The 15,942-nt window shown below is 42.2% G+C and overlaps 1 protein-coding gene and 1 long non-coding RNA gene across 3 annotated transcripts; one reads left to right on the top strand and one right to left on the bottom strand.

Moving 5' to 3' along the window:
- Positions 1–720: 720 nt before the first annotated feature.
- Positions 721–13,869, bottom strand: LOC145859208 (uncharacterized). 2 transcript variants are annotated; one of them, XR_014379447.1, is made up of 3 exons: positions 13,111–13,869; positions 3,422–3,472; positions 721–3,273 (listed from the first exon to the last, which is right to left on the bottom strand). It is a non-coding gene; the product is annotated as an uncharacterized LOC145859208 (long non-coding RNA). The 2 variants fall into 2 exon arrangements; XR_014379446.1 differs by having other exon boundaries at positions 721–3,472.
- A 141-nt stretch (positions 13,870–14,010) lies between these two features.
- LOC106563252 (fatty acid-binding protein, liver-type) lies at positions 14,011–15,818 on the top strand. The gene is made up of 4 exons (XM_014128669.3): positions 14,011–14,275; positions 15,069–15,241; positions 15,569–15,658; positions 15,729–15,818. Exons 1-4 carry the CDS (start codon positions 14,209–14,211, stop codon positions 15,777–15,779), a joined length of 381 nt encoding a protein of 126 aa, XP_013984144.1. The 5' UTR covers positions 14,011–14,208; the 3' UTR covers positions 15,780–15,818.
- The last annotated feature ends 124 nt before the right edge of the window (positions 15,819–15,942 follow it).

Raw genomic sequence — 15,942 nt, forward strand, 5'->3', positions numbered from 1 at the left:
GGGTATGGGAGTTATTTAGAATACAAATAAACGGAATAGAGTGTAGGTGTATAAAAATGTTGAATAATAATAATAAAGTACATTTATCAATCTGACTCCATTATTATGTGAATAAATGCAACATGCCCTGTACGTCACTGTAGGATCTAGCAAGATAGCGAATTATTGTATCACTGACTTAGTACTATAATGAACATGTGTCTATCTTGCACTGTTAAGCAGCTAATCCTGGCGACAAATGTTCTAGCATTCATTTGAGGCAAACAGATCACAGATGTCAAGGTGGTACCCAAGCATGTGTATAGTGTAATTAATAACTATCAATAGACCTACTAAATTATAAGCGTATAGTCAAAGATTTACTCTAAAATGAGGAATGCATTTACTCAATTCAACTAATAATCTATTAGTCAGGAAATAATTGACACAAACAATTACAGTGTACATGAAATACTTGATATTTTAAACTACTGAGTAAATTACTATTATCACCATTAGGCTAAGACTTAACGTGGTTACACGTGTCTTCAGTTCAGAATAATCTCTAAGAGAAAAAAAATGATGTCTGTTCCACACAGGAGCTTGGTAGCAACTTCTCAAAGTATGAGCAAATTCACTGCCCTTTTAACCAAATTCAAGCGGGAACGCACCCCCAACCTGAATTAACATTTCTTAGCACTTTGTTAGTAAAAACAAAAAGACAGGAACAACACACCCATATTCTAATCAACTCAATTTTAATGTTATGACCAGACAACAGGAATGTGCCTGATAACCAGTCAACTCAACATACAATTTCAATCCAGTCACTTTAAAAATACACCATCAAGAAAACATACAATGCAATAATACATATCAAAATGCATAGCTCTTTATGAAATCTTGAAACAATCCAAACATGACAATTTAATTCACACAGCAACATACATTTTGTCAATTCAAGTTTATCAGTCGTCGCACCTCTCCTGGCGTCAGACCTCAGGACTTCCTTGGGAACGTCTCTTCCCCGAGATTTCCACTGTGAAGGTGACACTCCTGTGAGATGCAAATATAAAGCCATCCATCCGGACAATGTCAAATTGAATCAACACGCCAGGCTGGCGTCAGCAAGCGGCATCATCGTTCACGCTCTATTTTTCGTCTACGAGAGCTAAGCACAGGCAAAATGCTAGAGGAAAACCTGGTTCAGTCTGCTTTCCAACAGAGACTGGAATACAAATTCACTTTCAGCAGGACAATAACCTAAAACACAAGGCCAAATATACACTGGAGTTGCTTACCAAGACACTCGCTTTGTGAGTCATTTTATTTTGGAATTGAACAAGTCAGCAAAACAAACACGGTGGAATGTTGACAAACACTGAAGGTCCAGAGAGACGTCCTGGATCCATTCCTTAGATACTTTAGTCCCAGAGGTCTTAACCTAGAGAAGGACTAAAGCATGCTTTTGTGAAGGACCCCATCGGTTTGTTGGTCCAGTGACAACCCCCCCCATTCGTACTTCTTGTTTACACATGGAGGGAGCTTACTAGCTCACTAACTGTTGTCCAAACCACTTGTTAGATCTCTTTGCCTAAGCTTTTTATGTTTTTTGCTGTTATCCCTAGTGTTGCTTAGCCCTGTTAACTTTCCAATACTCAACATATTCAACATGCATTATATAGTAATATATGTATATATCAATTACACCTACGGTAGTTGAAAAAAAGCTTTCCCAGTTTTCCAATATATTTTTTTACTGGTTCCACTTCTGTATTTCATTACTAGGTGGAGACAATGGCCATAGCACCCCACACCCTGAGTACCAGCCTGTAGGAAGACTGGGCTGTGGGCTGGAGCCCACAGGAAGACGTCTCAGGGCAGGCTGCGCTGACTTCAGACAATGAGCATGGCAGAATGGGCCCCAGCAGTCAAGTCTATGAGGGGATTGTGTTGCTGGAGCCAAGAGATTCACAATACCACAGGAACCCGAGGAGACTTAATCAGCATAAATTGGATTGGCTCGCTGTGGTTCCCTAACACTTGTAGGTTGATGGGAGTGGTATTGTGAGTGACCCGGGCCTATAGAGCGCCCGACCAGCGCTCTAACGTCCACGGGAATGGAGAGGCGCTGAGTGGGGATGCCCAGCTCAGACACCAGGGTAGCATCCCCAAAAAAACTATGTCAAACAATTGAAATATAACAGTCTTCTCTGATGTATAAAGTGTAATATTGGGATGCACTCAAAATTGAATGCATTTCAACTCTATAACTGGCATGTTAGAGGTGTCTTATTTCTTTATGCCCATAACCATGTGTGTGAGGTGTGTACTTTTGTTTCAAAGTATATGTGTTTAAGACTACCAAGAAACACTGTGTGACCCTGACTTAGGCCACTGCAGTAAAATGTTTTGAAATAACTTTCAGAAAGCAGTATGCAAGATTGATAATAGCATTAACAATAGTTTCTCCTATACTTCCAAAGCCATATGGTTATGCCTCTAATCATGCTGCTTATAAAACATCTTAGATGCACACAAGCACCATTGTCAATTCAAATGTAAAGGAGTCTTTGTATTTAACCAAGACACTATACCATTGAGGATCTGCTGCATGGTTTGTCGTATTGGATCCTCTGCTGAGCTGAAGTGTGGGAACATCGCCTAGTGATGCAGCCTGCAGCTCCACTCTAGTTAGCCAGGTAGCTCTGGTAGAGGCAAGGAAACAGCAGCGGCCAGCCTTGAACACAATTGAAATTGGATAAATGGTATGCGATTAACGTTAGCTGGAGGTGGAACACACAAGAGGACCTCAGGTATCTGGCATGTGAAAACAAACAGTAAATGACATTCACGCCAATGAAGAAAAAAAATGCAGGCAAACTGGGATAGAGCGTGGGTTTGTCGGTATTGGATTTGGATCCTCACTACTCAGCTGAGGTGTGGGAACGTTGCTTGGTGACGTCAGTAGCCTACAGTAGTAGTTTTCAGGAACAAGGGCTGTCCAAGCATAAACATGATCATTAACCCAAGTATCATGGACCTCTGACGCCACACTTTCCTCACTTACATCGACTATCAGTTATATCATTGTATGCCTACGTTACATCTGACACTAACTGGTGTCATCATGCAGATCCAGCATCACAGTAATATTGCTGTGACCAGCATCCTCAACAACGTTACTTACACAGTAAGTGTGATCATGTACAGCAGACGCTTTCGCATGATCAACGTTCACACTTACCTCTGTACCAACCGTATTCCTTTGTCTTTCAATGGGGCATTGTGACCCTATTGAAGATGATCAGGGAAGGAGAAAATGGTGGGCACAGCAGTCAGGATGAGGCGGACCTTTCCCTTGTCATCATGCTGAAAACACTCATGTTCAAAGTGATGGGCACAGAGTCGAGAGTGTTGGCTTTGTTTGCAATTCACCCACCTGAAATCTGCTACCCACTGCTGCAGCCTGAGCTTGTCATAAAATGGGAACCTGTGGAAAAAGAATGTATTTAATAGTCGGCTAGGTTTTAGCCAAGTGTAAACAGCAAACGACAGTGTAAACAGTCCTTACTTGACACTAAAAGGTTTTATTCTACACCCATTTGAATAGAAGAAAATATAATAATTTGTTTGTATAGATCTTCTCAGGGGACCTCGACCAAGTTTGGGAAGCACGTACCGAGACCACCTTTTCATCCTAATCTTCTAAAATAAGTTTGCTCAAGCAATGTAGACACATTAATCAATGTAATTACGCTCTGCCTTATTTTTACTTAACAATTATGAGCTAGATAGCAGGATAGTAATGGTGTTTACCTAGCCATCTATAATTGTGTTTGAAAGCTATTTAATGCGAATTTGACACACACTAGCTTGCTATCCTCAATCAACGACATTCAATGTGGGCTGGCTAACCAAGATACTAGCTATAGAAAATCACTAGCTAGACAAACTGCACAGATCAATTCTAAAACATTTTTTTTTTTTTAGGATAAAGTATCTAGCTAACGTTAGTTATAGTGAGGCTGAGTCACACTAAGCTTGTTAGCGAGCTGGCGATCTCACTAATAGCAAGATATCCAGCTAAAATGGATATACACACACACACACACACACACACACAAATACATATATATACACACACACACACACAAACATATACACACACACACACATATATACACACACATACATATATATACACACACACACACATATATATACACATATACACACACACACTACCAGTCAAAAGTTTGGACACCTACTCATTGAAGGGTTTTTATTTTTACTATTTTCTACATTGTAGAATAATAGTGAAGACATCAAAACTATGAACTAACACATATGGAATCATGTCGTAACCAAAACAAGTGTTAAATTGAAATATATTTTATATTCTTCAAAGTAGCCACACTGTCTTGATGACAGCTTTGCACACTCTTGGCATCATCTCAACCAGTTTCATGATAAATGCTTTTAAAACAGTCTTGGAGGAGTTCCCACATATGCTGAGCACTTGTTGGCTGCTTTTCCGTCACTCTCCAGTCCAACTCATCCCAAACCACCGCACTTGGGTTGAGGTCGGGTGATTGAGGAGGCCAAATTATCTGATGCACTACCATCACTCTCCTTCTTTGTCAAATAGCCTGGAGGTGTGTTGGGTCATTGTCCTGTTGAAAAACAAATGATAGTCCCACTAAGAACAAATGAGATGGGATGGCATATTGCTGTTGCAGCCATGCTGGTTAAGTGTGTCTTGAATTCTAAATAAAATCAGACAGTGTCGCATGCAAAGCACCACCACACCACCTCCTCCATGCTTCATGGTGGGAACTACACATGCAGAGATCATCTGGTTAGAAGAGGATAGCATAGAGACAAACAAAGAACATGAGGGAAAAAAAGGGAGAAAGGAATGTAATCTACAAAGTCTGATTTTCTGCGTCTCACAAAGACAGTTGGAACCAAAAATCTCACATTTGGACTCATCAGACCAAAGGAAAGATTTCCACTGCTCGTGTTTCTTGGCCCAAGCAAGTTTCTTCTTATTATTGGTGTCCTTTAGTAGTGGTTTCTTTGCAGTAATTCGACCATGAAGACCTGATTCACACAGTCTCCTCTGAACAGTTGATGTTGAGAAGTGTCTATTACTTGAACTAAAGCATTTATTTGGGCTGCAATCTGACATGCAGTTAACTCTAAAGGACTTATCCTCTTCAGCAATGACCTGCCACTGGCATTAAACAACGCATGTGTCCATGTATGCTGATGATTCAAGCATAAATGCATCAGCAACCACAGCTAATGAAGTCACTGAAACCCTTAAAGATTTGCAGTCTGTTTTAGATTAGGTGTCCAGTAGTAAACTGGTCATGAACATCTCTACAACTAAGAGCATTTTATTTGGTACCAAATCATTCCTTAAGTTGTAGACCTCAGCTGAATCTGACAGTGAATTGTGTGGCTGTTAAAAAAGTTGAGACTAAATTACTTGGTGTTACCTTAAATTTTAAAACTGTCATGGTCAAAACATATAGATTCAATGGTTGTAAAGATTGGTAGAGGTCTGTCCGTAATAAAGAGATGCTCTGCTTTTTTGACACCACACTCCAAAAAGCAAGTCCCGCAGGCTCTAGTTTTGTATTATCTTAATTATTGTCCAGTCCTGTGGTCGAGTGCTGCAAGGAAAGACCTAGTTAAGCTGCAGCTGGCCCAGAACAGAGTGGCACGTCATTGTAATCAGAGGGGTAATATAAATACTACGCATGCCAGTCTCTCTTGGCTAAGCGTTAAGGAGAGACTGACTGCATCACTGCTTTTTATAAGAAACATTGTTTTTTTCTGACCATTTCAACAGAACATCAACAATCAATTGGCAAAACTGAATATATACAGTACTTTCAGAAAGTATTCAGACCATGACTTAATTTTGTTACGTTACAGCCTTATTCTAAAATGGATGAAAAAAATAGATAAATCCTTACACACAAACAGGTTTTTCAAATGTTTTGCAAATGTATTAAAAATAAACAGAAATACCTACATAAGTATTAAGACACTTTGCTTTGAGACTTGAAATTGACCTCAGGTTTCCATTGATCATCCATGAGATGTTTCTACAACTTGATTGGAGTCCACCTGTGGTAAATTCAATTGATTGGACATGATTTGAAAAGGCACACGCCTGTCTATATAAGGTCCCACAGTTGACAGTGCATATCAGAGAAAAAAGCAGGCCATGAGGTAGAAGGAATTGTCCGTAGAGCTACGAGACAGGATTGTGTCGAGGCACAGATATGGGTACCAAAACATTTCTGCACCATTGAAGGTCCCCAAGAACATTTAAGAACCTCCATCATTCTTAAATGGAAGAAGTTTGGAACCGCCAAGACTCTTCCTAGAGCTTGACGCCCAGCCAAACTGAGCAATCGGGGGAGATGGGCCTTGGTTAGGGAGGTAACCAAGAACCAGATGGTAACTCAGACAGAGCTCCAGAGTTCCTCTGTAGAGATGGTTGTTCTTCTGGAAGATTCTTCCATCTCTGCAGCACTCCACCAATCAGGCCTTTATGGTAGTGGCCAGACAGAAAGACACGCCTCAGTAAAAGGCACATAACCACTCACTTGGAGTTTACCAAAAAGGCACCTAAAGGACTCTCAGACCATGAAAAACAAGATTCTCTGGTCTGATGAAACCGAGATTGAATTCTTTGGCCTGAATGCCAAGCGTCACGTCTGGAGGAATCCTAGCACCATCCCTACGGTGAAGCATGGGTGTGTCAGCATCATGCTGTGGGAATGTTTTTCAGCGGCAGGGGCTGGGAGACTAGTCAGGATCGAGGGAAATATGAACGGAGCAAAGTACAGAGAGATCCTTGATGAAAACCTGCTCCAGAGCACTCAGGACCTCACACTGGGGAGAAGGTTCACCTTCTAACAGGAAAACGACCCGAAGCACACAGCCAAGACAATACAGGAGTGGCTTTGGGACAAATCTCTGAATGTCCTTGAGTGGCCCAGCCAGAGCCCGGACTTGAACCCGATCCAACATCTCTGGAGACCTGAAAATAGCTGTGCAGCGACGCTCCCCATCCAACCTGACAGAGCCTGAGAGGATCTGCAGAGAAGAATGGGAGGAACTCCCCAAATACAGGTGTGCCAAGCTTGTAGCATCATACCCAAAAAGACTCAAAGCTGTAATCGCTGCCAAAGGTGCTTTAACAAAAGTACTGTGTAAAGGGTCTGAATACTTATGTAAATGTCACATTTCCGTAAAAAAAGAAAGTGTTATACATACACACACACACTTCTAAAAAAACATGTTTTTGGTTTGTCATTAGGGGGTATTGTGTGTAGATTGATGAATTGTTAATCCATTTTAGAATAAGGCTGTAATGTAAACAAAATGTGGAAAAAGTCAAGGGGTCTGAATACTTTTTGAATGCACTGTATATTGTGTGGGTATTTGTATTAGGGTGGTCATAGTTGGTCAGCTAACTTTAGTGTAATATTAGTAAACAAATGTTTTAGTATTACATTGTCTAAAGCTGTTCACTGAACACATCCCAAATATCATCTATACAGCTAAAAACTGGCATGTCAACAAATGTTGCCATTAAAAGTGCGCTTTTGCTAAGTTACTTTGGACAAAATCAAAAACAATTTTTTATTCATCTTACTACAGCTCAATTTGAGCTAATTCTGAAAGTGATTTATTTAGAGCAAATTCTGCTATACCTTAATAGTTCGATGGCCCTAGGCCACTTAAAGCGCCATACTTTATGGTACTGGATGTCCATGACCCACACATGCAGCTGTAAGATTACCTTATCTGACTGATAGCTAATCTTTGCAATTTAGCTCAATGGTTATTTGCAACCAATAGCACCCAACACAGAGAAATACGAGCCTTAGGTCATTAATATGGTCGAATCCGGAAACTATCATCTCGAAAACAAAACGTTTTTTCTTTCAGTGAAATATGGAACCGGTCCGTATTTTATCTAACGGGTGGCATCCCCAAGTCTAAATATTTCTGTCACATTGCACAACCTTCAATGGTATGTCATAATTATGTAAAATTCTGGCAAATTAGTTCGCAACGAGCCACGCGGCCCAAACTGTTGCATATACCCTGACTGCGTGCAATGAACGCAAGAGCAGTGACACAATTTCATGTTAGCAGGCAATATTAACTAAATATGCAGGTTTAAAAATATATACTTGTGTATTGATTTTAAAGAAAGGCATTGATGTTTATGGTTAGGTACATTGGTGCAACGACAGTGCTTTTTTCGCAAATGCGCTTGTTAAATCATCACCCATTTGTCGAAGTAGGCTGTGAGTCGATGAGAAATTAACAGGCACCGCATCGATTATATGCAACGCAGGACACGTTAGATAAACTAGTAATATCATCAACCATGTGTAGTTAACTAGTGATTATGTTAAGATTGATAGTTTTTTATAAGATAAGTTTAATGCTAGCTAGCAACTTACCTTGGCTTCTTGCTGCCCTTGCGTAACAGGTAGTCAGCCTGCCATGCAGGCTCCTCGTGGAGTGCAATGTAAGGCAGGTGGTTAGAGCGTTGGACTAGTAACCATAAGGTTGCAAAAACGAATCCCCGAATCCCCCCTGAACAAGGCAGTTAACCCCCGTTCCTAGGCTGTCATTGAAAATAAGAATGTGTTCTTAATCTGACTTGCCTAGTTAAATAAAGGTGTGTTAAATAAATAATAATCGGCCAAAAATATTGATTACCGATTGTTATGAAACTTGAAATCGGCCCTAATTAAATCGGCCATTCCGATTAATCGGTCGACCTCTAATAAAAACAATTTCTACTAGGGATGCACAATATATCGGTGAACATATCGGAATTGGACGATATTAGCTAAAAATGCCAACATCGGCATCGGCCCGATGTCTAGTTTAATCCTCTCCTCCCTTTCTGCATCCTTTGACTCTCTATGTCCCCCATCTTCCCGGCCGGCTCGGTCCTCCCCTCCTGCTCCGTGGCTTGACAACTCATTGCGAGCTCACAGAACAGGGCTCCGGGCAGCCAAGCGGAAATGGAGGAAAACTAGCCTCGCTGCGGACCTGGCATCTTTTCACTCCCTCCTCTCCACATTTTCTTCCTCTGTTTCTGCTGCTAAAGCCACTTTCTACTACTCTAAATTCTAAGCATCTGCCTCTAACCCTAGGAAGCTCTTTGCCACCTTCTCCTCCATCCTGAATCCTCCTCCCCCTCCACCCCTTCCTGCGGATGACTTCGTCAACCATTTTGAAAAGAAGGTTGACGACATCCGATCCTCATTTGTTAAGCCAAACGACACCGCTGGTCCTGCTCACATTGCCCTACGCTATGCTTTGACCTCTTTCTCCCCTCTCTCCAGATGAAATCTTGCAACTTGTGACGGCCGGCCGCCCAACAACCTGCCCGCTTGACCCTATCCCCTCCTCTCTTCTCCAAACCATTTCCGGAGACCTTCTCCCTTACCTCACCTCGCTCATCAACTCATCCTTGACCGCTGGCTACGTCCCTTCCGTCTTCAAGCGAGAGTTGCACCCCTTCTCAAAACCTACACTCGATCCCTCCGATGTCAACAACTACAGACCAGTATCCCTTCTTTCTTTTCTCTCAAACTTGAGCGTGCCGTCCTTGGCCAGCTCTCTTGCCATCTCTCAGAATGACCTTCTTGATCCAAATCAGTCAGGTTTCAAGACTGGTCATTCAACTGAGACTGCTCCTCTGTGTCATGGAGGCCCTCCGCACTGCTAAAGCTAACGCTCTCTCCTCGGCTCTCATCCTTCTAGACCCATCTGCTGCCTTTGATACTGTGAACCATCAGATCCTCCTCTCCACCCTCTCCGAGTTGGGCATCTCCGGCGCGGCTCACTCTTGGATTGCGTCCTAACTGACAGGTCGCTCCTACCAGGTGGCGTGGCGAGAATCCGTCTCCGCACCACGTGCTCTCACCACTGGTGTCCCCCGGGGCTCAGTTCTAGGCCCTCTCCTATTCTCGCTATACATCAAGTCACTTGGCTCTGTCATATCCTCACATGGTCTTTCCTATCATTGCTACGCAGACGACACAATTAATCTTCTCCTTTCCCCCTTCTGATAACCAGGTGGCAAATCGCATCTCTGCATGTCTGGCAGACATATCAGTGTGGATGACGGATCACCACCTCAAGCTGAACCTCGGCAAGACGGAGCTGCTCTTCCTCCCGGCGAAGGACTGCTCGTTCCATGATCTCACCATCACGGTTGACAACTCCATTGTGTCCTCCTCCCAGAGTGCTAAGAGCCTTGGCGTGACCCTGGACAACACCCTGTCGTTCTCCGCTAACATCAAGGCAGTGACCCGATCCTGTAGGTTCATGCTCTACAACATTACGACCCTGCCTTACACAGGAGCCGGGGCAGGTCCTAATCCAGGCATCTCCCGTCTGGATTACTGCAACTCGTTGTTGGCGGGGCTCCCTGCCTGTGCCATTAAACCCCTACAACTCATCCAGAACGCCACAGCCCGTCTGGTGTTCAACCTTCCCAAGTTCCCTCACGTCACCCCGCTCCTCCGCACACTCCACTGGCTTCCAGTTGAAGCTCGCATCTGCTACAAGACCATGGTGCTTGCCTACGGAGCTGTGAGGGGAACGGCACCTCCGTACCTTCAGGCTCTGATCAGTCCCTACACCCAAACAAGGGCACTGCGTTCATCCACCTCTGGCCTGCTGGCCCCCCTACCTCTGCGGAAGCACAGTTCCCGCTCAGCCCAGTCAAAACTGTTCGCTGCTCTGGCACCCCAATGGTGGAACAAGCTCCCTCACGACGCCAGGACAGAGGAGTCAATCACCACCTTCCGGAGACACCTGAAACCCCACCTCTTTAAGGAATACCTGGGATAGGATAAAGTAATCCTTCTAACCCACCCCCTCCAAAAAAAAGATATAGATGTACTATTGTAAAGTGGTTGTTCCACTGGATATCATAAGGTGAATGCACCAATTTGTAAGTCGCTCTGGATAAGAGCATCTGCTAAATGATGTAAATGTAATGCCGATGTGCAAAACCGATGTCAAAGCTGACATGCATACCTATATAACGTAGGTACATGACGTAATGACGGCAAGTTAAAGTTTGCGCTACACGTACAACACAGCATTCCTAATCTAGCCCACAATGTCTGCTGTGAGGATCGAACAGTCAACAAGTCGAGCAGTCATTTGAAAGAGTAAGAACATTTCAGCGAGACAACTCAAAGGCGAAATCCATTAATGCAAAGGTAACGGCATTCAATGGCCTTGACAATCAACGTTTCACCGACTGGTCCAGCACTCCGGTAGACGTTGCCCTACCGGAGTTACACAGTAATAGCGTCACTGCTATTAGCTTCTCGACATATGGAACGCCGTTTGGGTATTTGCGTGTCAAAAAAGCTACACGTCAAATAACACCATTTGACACGTTGAATAAGCTTTTAATTTTACACGTCAAATAACACACAACATTCTATAATAGAACTGTGTTCTGAATTTGCACGCGCAAGCAAAGCGCCACCACTATTATCAGTAGCACTGTCAAAGCTGTACAAAAAAAGTCTGCAAACAAGCAAACGCCGGCCACGAACGATGTGTTTACAATACCACGTTGGTAATAAAGCATTATTTGTTAGACCGCACTTCTGGGGTAGCTAGCTTTAGCTTGGTACCTAGCTAGCACCAATACAACCAGCCTGAAAACAATGACCAGTAGAAACTGCAGTCATTTTCATTATGATTTAGGAAATTCCTTGTAAGTATTAGCTAGGTAGCCACTTGTTGAAATTTAACTTAAGTTCATGAAAATAAATAGCTAGCCAGCTACTTAACCCTGTTGCCCAAAGCTAACGTTATAAGCAGCCAGCTAGCTTCATCTGGCTAGTGAGGCTCAACCAGACCGTGTTATGAAGCTAGCCACAATAAGGATTAGGCACAATAGTGGAATTTGCAGTTTGCCTTCAAAATAAAAGTATGTCTTTGAAAGCAATGCAGAAGGTTACAATTCGTGGAATCATGCCATATTTAGACTAGATAATGTTAAATTAGGTTGGAATGTGAAGCAATGAAATGGGGTATCAGTCTACTTTGTGACACACACAGAACAAATGTGAAGACTTTAGGCAAATATTAGTGTTGTAACTCTTATCGCGGGAATGTGACTGTGTGAAAACCTCCCCAGTCAGCCTATTGTGTGTGTGTTAAGCATTCTAGTACAGTTAAATAGTTAAAAGCTCGCTAAAAAATGTAATATCGGGATCGTTTTTTGGGGGGCAAGGAAAATATCGGATATCAGTAATCGGCCAAAAATGTAATATCCCGATATTACATTTTTTAGCGACCTTTTAACTGTACTAGAATTCTTAACACACACACACACAGGCGCTGCAGTCTAAGGCACTGCATCTCAGTGCAAGAGGCGTCACTACAGTCCCTGGTTCGAATCCAGGCTGTATCACATCTGGCCTTGATTGGGAGTCCAATAGGGAGGCGCACAATTGGCCCAGCGTCGTCCTGGTTTGGCCGTCATTGTAATTAAGATTTTTTTCTAACTACTTTGCCTTACACACACACACACACACACACACACACACCTGACCAAAAAGTTATTTTGTTTGCATTTACATATGGCCCCATTACTAGTTAAACATAGTCATGTGTTGTTTCGTTGTTCATTTGTTCAGTCGTTTCATTCTCATACTATGGAACGCCGTTTGGGTCTTTGCGTGTCAAATAACACTAATTCACATGTCAAATAAGCTTGTTGACCAATCACTAATTTCTACCATATAAAACCTCACAAACATTGTGGTGGTGTTAACAACACCAACCTCTCTCAAACATTGTGGTGGTGTCTGGGGACATACAGGGGATATGGATGCAGACAGCGCGTAAGTAGGTAACAACGTATTTTTAATGCGCAAAGAGTCACTTGGTGGACATTCGATGATGCAATTAGGTCATACATCAGATAACATTGGCAATAGGCTAGATTTGTAACTAGATTTGTTCCTACCAACCTAACGATTATTTTGATAACCCCCATGTAGCTATAGCTGAAACACGGACCAAATCGAAGTTTACCTTGTGTAAGATGTTTGCTGAAGAAGTTGTGTAAAATAAACATTTTGACTCTCGGGTCTGGTGATCGATAACGGTAAGTCACAGGCAGACAAATAAGATATCCACATGATCTGTGGAGTCCTGGCTTTCGGTGTGTACCAACTTACTCCGTGTTTATTTCGTTTATGCTTCACAACGCTAACCGGAATGTAGGTAGCAGCCATCTTGAAATGAGGTCATTGGCTCGGCCTGCCCTTATAAATGTGTATGCCCATATATTGTAGTAAGACGAGACGGCACTGATCAATAGCCAATATACTCAGTTTTCCGCAAACACCCTGCTTTTGTAGAAAGGGGTTACCGGTCTCATACCAGACTGAATTGAATTAAAACAAATATGGGGACTTTACAATTAAGAGTCAGTGCTTGACTTGGAATGAAATAGGCGCCAGTACTCATTTTAGGTGCCGGTAATGTTTACATTTAGGTACACGAGCTCCACAATCCTTTTGAGCTAATATTTTCTAAGGGTAAATGGAGCAAAACATTTGAGGTGAAGGTACTCGGGTCCGGTGAGCTCCTGCATAAATTAAACACTGGGTTAACCCAGTAAATTACTGGGAGCGTGTGACTCTTTTTTTATAACCTATTACAGTTTACTCGCCAGCACATCTACTGTTTTGGGTGTGCCCCAGCTGATATTTTTCACTATATGTTTTTTTGCCATTATTCAAATTATATACAGTGGACGTTTCAAAGGTAGATCTGATACGCACACAGTCAAGGATAATGACTCTCGGTGAATCAGTCATAGGCCAAGTGATAGGCCTAATTCGCCCTTACCAATAAATGTTTTCCAAATTAGCTTGAAACTATCGTCGGCATAGTTGAAGTTGATTGAAGTCCCCCGATTGCAGCTGTGGGAGAACCAGCTAATTGTCGCTCACGCGTTTCACAATTGATGAGCTCACCTGAAGCCACGTTGTAATTAAGTCACCTGATGGCCACGTAATAATTAAGTCACCTGATGTATCTATCTGTTGGTTAATAATTACCCCAGTCTTTGGTATATAAAGGTAGAAGGGTCTCTCCTACATTCCACCCGCTCTTAAGTTCACGATGGCCTTCACTGGGAAATATCAGCTTGAGTCTCAGGAGAATTTTGAGCCTTTCATGAAGGCAATTGGTAAGTAACAAACTATTAGTAGGGCTATGCTCTTGTCATAGACTGTATAAAACAGCCTCTTATGAATGTGCAAACAGTCAGTATTTTGTTCTGTGGTACTATCTTCTCAATTTCCACTGTCACACTTAGTGATAAGCCAATTTCTGACTGTTTCAACAGAACATCAACAATATAAATTGGCAAAACAATATTTAGAGTGGGCTGTCATAGTTGGTCAGTTAACTTACATTGAACACCCCAAAACTCTATACAGTTGCCATTTAAGTCTTTGTAATTTGTAAGCAATCAAGATGTAATGTTCTGGAATTAGTCTTATTACAGCTCAATTTGAGAGAATTTGGCATTTGCTTTATTTACAGCAAATTCTGCTGCAACTTAAACCTTTTCCTTAATAGTTTGATGGCCCTAGGATATTGCACTTAAAGTGCCATACTTTATGGTACTGATGTCCATGACCCACATGCAGCTCAGAAGGTCATCTGTGCAATGGTTATTTGTAACCAATAGCATAATCTGCACCCAAAAAACCTGCACCCAAAAATACTGCTTGGTCAGTTGGCTTTCTCATAACTATGGTGCTCCTCAGCTATGGTTATTCTTAAATCTAAAGATGTTGTCTTGACTACAAATTTCCAAATTGAAAAGCATGGATGTGTAATCCAAAGGGAACCTGCACACCATTGTGAACGGCTATAGGCTGAAAAGTAAAATGTACTAAGTTTTAAATAATAGTTTGTATATAGTTCAATGTGTACTGCCAACCCCTTTTAACATGTTCTTCCTCAACACTTAGGTTTGCCAGATGATCTCATCCAGAAGGGCAAGGACATCAAGAGCTTGTCGGAGATTGAGCAGAATGGAGACCACTTCAAAGTGACCGTGACCACGGGCACCAAGGTCATAGTCAACTCGTTCACAGTCGGCCAGGAGGCTGAGCTCGAGACTTTGACTGGAGAGAAGATAAAGGTGAGTTGGTCAACCAGACATGCCTGCAATTACTTGGCCTTGTGGGAACACCTGAACATTGGTTAACTTGTATTTGAGTTAAAATGACATGGGTGGGCTATTATGGTACTTGAGGGCCAAAGTATGCAGCCACTTTTCCAGTTCAACTTTTGCAAATGATAAACTGTTTCCTTAGTGCTTGTGAAAAAGTCTTGTTTCTCTCCCAACATCAGCTGTTTAATTTTATGGTTTGTGTTAAACCTACTTATGACAAGATGTAGTGCAGTAACTTGATGTAGTTTTACTCCTACATGGTATGTCATGCACTGACTCCTCTATCCTTCCCAGTCTACGGTGAATCTGGTTGGGAACAAGCTAATGGTCTCATTGAAGGGCATTGATTCGGTCACTGAATTCAATGGGGACACCATAATCGCTGTAAGTATGTGGTTGTTGGAACTGTAAACAAATGTAACTGCTGTAGACCCTAATCTGTGCACCTTTCCAGACAATGACGCTGGGCCCCATCGTCTACAAGAGGATAAGCAAACGCATCTAGGGATCTCTCAACCCTCTTTGAATAAATGAAGAAAATGTATTTTGACTTTGTGGTTTGTCTATAAAATTTATCTGTAGCTTTGCTTGGTAGAGCTGCAGTATATAGCACTAGATGACACTATCAATTATTCACTTACGTCTTATGTTCAATATTTCACATGGTA

Source organism: Salmo salar, chromosome 11, assembly GCF_965601325.2.
Source record: "Salmo salar chromosome 11, fSalSal1, whole genome shotgun sequence".
In the NCBI taxonomy this organism is placed as follows: Eukaryota; Metazoa; Chordata; class Actinopteri; order Salmoniformes; family Salmonidae; genus Salmo; species Salmo salar.